This window comes from Triticum aestivum, chromosome 4A (genome assembly GCF_018294505.1).
Source record: "Triticum aestivum cultivar Chinese Spring chromosome 4A, IWGSC CS RefSeq v2.1, whole genome shotgun sequence".
NCBI classification, from domain to species: domain Eukaryota; kingdom Viridiplantae; phylum Streptophyta; class Magnoliopsida; order Poales; family Poaceae; genus Triticum; species Triticum aestivum.
Window position 1 is genome coordinate 536,295,394 of NC_057803.1, and position 7,627 is coordinate 536,303,020.

A 7,627-nucleotide genomic window follows, 5' to 3' on the forward strand; every position below is an offset into this window, starting at 1 on the left:
GCAAAGTAATATGATAGTAGTGGTAACGGTAGGAAAAGGTAACCGTAGTAAAAGCAATGTTTTTGGTATTTTGTAGTGGTGATAGCAATAACAACGGAAAAGTAAATAAGCGAAGAACAATGTATGGAAAGCTCGTAGGCAATGGATCGGTGATGGAGAATTATGCCGGATGCGGTTCATCATGTAACAGTCATAACCTAGGATGACATAGAACTAGCTCCAGTTCATTGATATAATGTAGGCATGTATTCCGAACATAGTCATACGTGCTTATGGAAAAGAACTTGCATGACATCTTTTGTCCTACCCTCCCGTGGCAGCGGGGTCCTTACGAAAACTAAGGGATATTAAGGCCTCCTTTTAATAGAGTACCGGAACAAAGCATTAACACATGGTGAATACATGAACTCCTCAAACTACGGTCATCACCGGTAAGTATCCCGATTATTGTCACTTCGGGGTTAACGGATCAAACACATAATAGGTGACTATAGACTTGCAAGATTGGATCAAGAACACTCATATATTGATGAAAACATAATAGGTTCAGATCTGAAATCATAGCACTCGGGCCCTAGTGACAAGCATTAAGCATAGCAAAGTCATAGCAACATCAATCTCAAAACATAGTGGATACTAGGGATCAAAGCCTAGCAAACCTAACTCGATTACATGATAGATCACATCCAACCCATCACCGTCCAGCAAGCCTACGATGGAATTACTCACGCACGGCGGTGAGCATCATGAAATTGGTGATGGAGGATGGTTGATGATGATGATGGCGACGGATTCCCCTCTCCGGAGCCCCGAACGAATTCCAGATCAGTCCTCACGAGAGGTTTTAGGGCTTGGCGGCGGCTCTGCATCGTAAAACGCGATAAATTCTTCCCTCTGATTTTTTTTCTCCCCGAAACACAATATAGAGTTGGAGTCGGAGAGGCACCAGGGGCCCACGAGGTAGGGAGCGCGCCCCCCACCCTCGTGGACAGGTGGTGGCCCCCCTGACCTTCATCTTTTGCAGGTATTTTTTATATTTTCCAAAAAGTTGCTCCGTGAAGTTTCAGGTCATTCCAAGAACGTTTGTTTCTGCACATAAATAACACCATGGTAATTATGCTGAAAACAACGTCAGTCCGGATTAGTTCCATTCAAATCATGCAAGTTAGAGTCCAAAACAAGGGCAAAAGTGTTTGGAAAAGTAGATACGACGGAGACGTATCACACCTCAACCGGCCACGTTCGCAGATGAATTTCTCGGATGCTCGGACGCACCAGCAGGTGCAGGACCTCGCGCCTCCGCCGCTGCTAATCACCGACAAGGACCGCCGCATCCAGCGTAGGCGGGAGCGCCGCCTCGTCATGCCGAGGTGGACAAGGACGCCATGGCGGAGTGGCACCAACGTTTCCCGGAGGATGTCGCCGCCGAGAACGACTTCTGCACTGCGAGCCGTTGAACGGGCAGACAGGCGTGCGTGGAAGGCATTGGCGATAGCTTAGTGCGAACTGGGATTGGCGTCGACCTTTGACGACAATGATCCTCGGTGGGATGACACGTTCCTATCATCGGACTACACCACCGAGGGGGAGGACGATAATGAGTAGTTTCTAGTATATTTGCATCATAAGTATCGTTTTTATCTATTTTTATTTGTACCGTATGTACTAGTTTGTGGTACTGGGCTTGAACTATGTTATTTGAATTTTATCTATATGCTATTCGCATGTGTTGCATGGTAGTATCGGTTGCTGGCGCGCGCCGTTTTTTGCAGCGTCTGATGAAGCTGCTCACGCGCGCCATTTTTTACAGTGGCAGCCGGAGCCAGCGCTCTGCTGCACATAAAAAAAATACTATTTCAACGGTGTAAAAATTATTTTGCGCCTGTTGAAGATGCTCTTTAAGCCCTTGTCTTCTTCTCTGACCGCGGCAACCCTCCAGCAGTTACCAGCAAGCCACCCCTGAATCGAACCTCCCTCGGACAACGGCGAGAAAGAGAGGCGGCTAGGTTTTCACGATCGCCTTTGCCCTCTTTTCGTAGCTGCGCTTGACATTCCATTAAACCAACCGGACACCGTTAAAGATCGTCCACAGGGAGAAACAAAAGCCACGGAGGATTTACTAGGAGGATCCACGGTGAGGGGCGCCCACTGCGTGTTCTTCAAGTTACACTTACTGCATTGTGAAATGCTAAGAACAGAGTCGAGGAAGGCAAGCTAACGCTCAAGAATCCGTTTCGCTTTATATTTTCGTGTTTCTCAAAGGCATATTTGGTTGTTACTCTCATGAGATGTATCCCCGAACCCACAGTGTTTGCCTGTTTTTACCTGTTCCCAACGTAAGTATTTTTGACTGGAGGAGACGGATAAATGTTGCTTGCCAAGAACCATCAGGTAATCCAACCTCTATAGATTCGAAAACAAGGATTACTACACCCTTGATCCATCAGTTCAACCATACGACCAGGAATTCAGTTCTGCAACTGCAACAGAGGCAGATGAACACAGCTGAGCTAACTACACTACCTCTCTTCGCCTTCTATGCCGACATGCCGTCGACTACTAGCATCTCTGCCTTCCGCTCATCTCTCGCACACATGACATGGCTACCAAGAAGTCTCCTTGGACAGGAGAGCGGTCCGAGACATCACACGCGCACGGATCCAATGGAGAAGACGAAGCCAGCGAACTGCGGCGGTGGGCGCACCACGGTCCAGCTCTTGGACTTGACGTCGAACACCCACAGCGCGTGCCCGGTGCCTCCGCCCTCGGACTCGATGGCGCCGGTCACCACCACGCGCTCGCCGCCGCCGACGGCGACCGCGCGCGCAGTGCCGGCCTTGAGCCCCGGCGGGGACGGCCCGACCTCGCGCCAGCTGCGCCGCTCCCCGCGGTACTCCATCACGGCCGTGCCCTCGATGCACCACACCCGGCCGCGCACCACCACGTGCGCCGCCGACGGCGGCGCGCGCACGCGCTCCAGCCGGCGCCACTCGCGGGACGCCGGGTCGAACCACTCGGCGTCGCGCTCGAACCCGCCCTGGCGGCCCGTGCGGTACCCGCTCACAGCCAGGAACCGGTCGCCGGCGACGGTGGCCATGCCGTCGCACTCGTCGCGCTCCTCGGACATGTCCGGGAGCGGGTCCCAGGCGTCGGCGCCCGCGTCGTACGCCTCCGCCGTCTTCAGCGCGTTCTTGAGCTTGTCGTGGCCTCCCGCGACGTAGATCTTGCCGCCGGCCTCGGCGCAGGCGAAGAAGGACCGCGCCGACCGCATGGGCGCGCCGCGGCGCCACACGCCGGTGGAGGCGTCGAGCACGTGCACGTCCGCCACGGGCTCGAAGGTCTCGGGGTCCCACCCGCCCAGCACGGCGAGGCGGCTCCCCACGGCCGCGCACTGCGCGAACATCGGCACGGGCGGCGCGGCGCCCTCCCGGCGCCACTCGCCGGTGGTGACGTTGTACACCGACACGCCGTACGCCTGGGCGTTCTCCGGCGCGGCCCCATCCGCGTCCGCGGCCGCCGGGTTCCCGAACTGCAGCAGGTAGACCAGGTCCTCGTTGGCGCCGGCCTCGGCGCGCGCCAGCGCGAAGTCCGGCGCGGCGGCGGCGGTGTTCCAGCCGCGGCAGACGCCCCGCATCGAGCGGAAGGAGGCGTGCGGGACGCGCGCCAGGCAGTCGACGGCGACGTCGTCCGGCATGCCCGGGATGAGGTCGACGTGCTCGACCTTGCACTCCTGGACACGGCTCTTCTGGTTCCTCATCTTCGTTATCTCTGGGATTGGGATCGGGGTTGGGAATGGAGATGGATGGCTCTCCGGCTCGGCGGAAGGGTGGCATTAAATAGAGCGCTGGGGGTGGCACGTGGCGCGGCGTGATTGGAGCTGAGGACACATCGAAAGGTTTATTGAAGAAAAGAAAATTCAGTGCACTGGCGCCAGTCGAAATGCAGTTCACCGCGCACCGACGACAGCACCGACTGCGACCGATCTCTGTCGTGGCTTCTTCGCTTGCTTGATTCTTTGCTACGATCGAACCTTTTGTTTTAAATACGCATTTTGTTCGTAACGCATTTTCATATAAAATTCGAAGCATCTTTATAAGTATTTCGCAAAGCAACAGCCGAGCGAAACCCTAGACCACGCGCCTGCGTCCTCCATTTTCCATCTACGCCGGTGTAGCAGATGGGAGAGGGAGTAGTCTTGGGTCTCCCAAGCGTGTGTACTTTTGATTTATTTTTTTTGTCATTTAATTTTTGCTATTAGAGTAATTCTGGCAAATCTCCATAAGTACTGAATTCCCGTAATAACCTTCCGGTTGGCATTTGAGATTCCAAAAGCAGGTCCAACAAAAGCACGGAATTCATGCAAATACGCCAAATTCAGCCACGTTTACCGCTGGAACGCGGCCATTCCGGGCATAAATCGGTCCACTCTTGCTTAGCGGTGCCACCTCTCACACATCTCCTCTTTTCGCGGGCGTCACTTCTCCCTCATCTTCCCCATCGCCGCCACACTCACCCCACATCGGTCATGTCACAGCGGGCGAGCCTTTCCGCAAGGCTTTTCCCAGCGAGACTAAAGAAGATCACGCCAGGAGAAAGTTTCGGGAGAGGATGTGGAAACGGTTTGAGTGGGTTGAGAAGGAGGCGCCCCACAAGGCTGAATCAGCCGTTGGGCCGAAGCGCCTCCCAGCCACCTATTACTACCTTTTCTGCATGACGACGACCGCCTTGGCAGAGAGGGAAGCTACGCGCACGGAGGGCTACCGTTATGGTCGTCGTGGCCTTCTCACGTATCAAGGATGTCATGTGTTCGTAAACCACCACAATGGAAGAAGCCGAAGCATGCTTCATTTGAGAGTTCACTTCCAAACGAAGGAATATGCCGTCAATAAGTTAGCAGTAGTCTCGTTGTTCAAATCATACTAGGAATCTTTATTGAAATCCTTGTTAAAATATAGTTCAAAGTTTTTTCAATTGTTATTGGGTGAGATGGAGAAGATATAATTCTTGATAGCGAATGACAAACGGGTCCCACCTGGAGATTTTTTGTGTAGGCTCAATATATGGCAGTTATGTGTTTGTGCACAACATTGCCAGCCTCCAGAACATTATTGTGTGTGTTCCATATGCATTATGGCGACTCTGCTAGAATTGTTCTTAGCGGCTATATGCCAACCGTCGGTGTCGTGTTGTGAATTAATGGTCCTCCATCCTTGTGTGACATTCATGGTTGATGTCTAGAAGCTAGTGGTGTCTTAGTTTCTCTAGTTCCACTCCATTTTTGCCATGGCCTTCTCCTTCGGCGTTACTTGAGTTTTGAAATCTCAGTTCCTTCGGCGACTGGGTGATGAAGCAGTGCATAGCAAAGCTTATGACATGTATGTCCCTAGTCACAATGCGTTTTACATCATAAGATTTTTTATAATCCTCACCACTTATGGAGGGCGTCTTGTGCAACTATGAAATTTTCTAAGGTTAGTCAAGCTTATGCAAATATAACCTTCTATTAGTTCTTTACTGGTGCAAGAAAGAGCACCGACATGAGATTGATAACTAGAGATGGCGTCTTCAAAATGTTTTGATGGAACTTTAGAGTATGGCAACGTTTATTTGCTCGTCAGATTTATTCCAATTTCTTTTGTCATGATGTAACATCTTCTCTAAACTAAGTAAGTCAGATTTTTGGCCTAAAAAAGTTGATACATCGCCGGGGTGGGCTTTACGCCAACATAAAATGCGTTTATATATCTACCACTGTCAAAAGTGAAAGTAAACAAAAACTCTTCATACTCCTATCCGCCATCCATGTGTTGTTATCCCGGGAAAACATCCAAATTGTTGTTTGCTTTTCTCTCTTTATCGAATGTAATGAGCATAATTAACCCCTCTGGTTTCATTTGCACCAATTTGATAAATCAAGCATCCGCAAGGTCTGCGATAACTCCAGTGTGGGTATACATCCTGCCCTAACATCAAAATGGTTCTTAGTACAATTTTAGAAGAATAATCAGAAGGAAACATATTGGAGATGTTAGAAGTACTCTAGGCAGGCTCTTCTCCTTGATCATATAAACAAATAGAAAGTCATACTTCATGATGTTAAAATATCTATTCGCATCTCCTCCAACCCCCACTTGTTTTTACCCAGCAATTATCCTTACCAACGCGCCCAACCCTATCTTGTATGAAACAACTCAAAAGTAAATGATGCAGATTTCTTGCCCATTGGCGATATTGTGTTAAAGTTTTTTTATTATGTAACTCGGAGAAATATGCTAACCAATAAGAAATTTGTGACATAATGATAGTAGGATAATAAAGTGATACATTCTAGAACAAGGTGCATTTATAACCTTCCATAAAGACCATTACACACCTACATCCACCAATAAAATCACATACCCAATTACAAAACTTTGAGACCGATAATATATTTATCTTGACCCAACACACATTTCACTACATCCCAGGCATATATAGAAATTGAAGGAAATATGCCCTAGAGGCAATAATAAAGTTATTGTTTATTTTCTTATATCATGATAAATGTTTATTATTCATGCTAGAATTTTATTAACCGGAAACATAATACATGTGTGAATACATAGACAAAAACAGAGAGTCACTAGTATGCCTCTACTTGACTAGCTCGTTAATCAAAGATAGTTATGTTTCCTAACCATAGACATGAGTTGTCATTTGATTAACGGGATCACATCATTAGGAGAATGATGTGATTGACTTGACCCATTCCATTAGCTTAGCACATGATCGTTTAGTTTGTTGCTATTGCTTTCTTCATAACTTATACATGTTCCTATGACTATGAGATTATGCAACTCCTGTTTACCGGAGGAACACTTTGTGTGCTACCAAACGTCACAACGTAACTGGGTGATTATAAAGGTGCTCTACAGGTGTCTCCGAAGGTACTTGTTGGGTTGGCGTATTTCGAGATTAGGATTTGTCACTCCGATTGTCGGAGAGGTATCTCTGGGCCCTCTCGGTAATGCACATCACTCAAGCCTTGCAAGCATTGCAACTAATAAGTTGGTTGCAGGATGATGTATTATGGAACGAGTAAAGAGACTTGCCGGTAACGAGATTGAACTAGGTATTGAGATACCGACAATCGAATCTCGGCCAAGTAACATACCGATGACAAAGGGAACAACGTATGTTGTTATGCGGTCTGACCGATAAAGATCTTCGTAGAATATGTAGGAGCCAATATGAGCATCCAGGTTCCGCTATTGGTTATTGACCGGAGACGTGTCTCGGTCATGTCTACATAGTTCTTGAACCCGTAGGGTCCGCACGCTTAAAGTTCGGTGACGATCATAATTAGGGTTTTTGTGTTTTGATGTACCGAAGGTTGTTCGGAGTCCCGGATGTGATCACGGACATGACGAGGAGTCTCGAAATGGTTGAGACATGAAGATTGATATATTGGAAGCCTATATTTGGATATCGAAAACGTTCCGGGTGAAATCGGGATTTTACCGGAGTACCGGGGGGTTATCGGAACCCCCCCCCCCGGGGGGGGGGGGTTATTGGGCCTGCATGGGCCATAAGGGCGAAGAGGAGGGCCGGCCAGGGCAGGCCGCGCGCCCCCTCCCCCCTAGTACGA

At 49.4% G+C, this 7,627-nt stretch overlaps 1 protein-coding gene across 1 annotated transcript; it reads right to left on the reverse strand.

The window, feature by feature from the left end:
- Positions 1–2,387: 2,387 nt before the first annotated feature.
- Positions 2,388–3,816, reverse strand: LOC123086770 (F-box/kelch-repeat protein At2g44130). Its single transcript, XM_044508562.1, has one exon. It carries the CDS (start codon positions 3,755–3,757, stop codon positions 2,645–2,647), a length of 1,113 nt encoding a protein of 370 aa, XP_044364497.1. The 5' UTR covers positions 3,758–3,816; the 3' UTR covers positions 2,388–2,644.
- Positions 3,817–7,627: the final 3,811 nt, after the last annotated feature.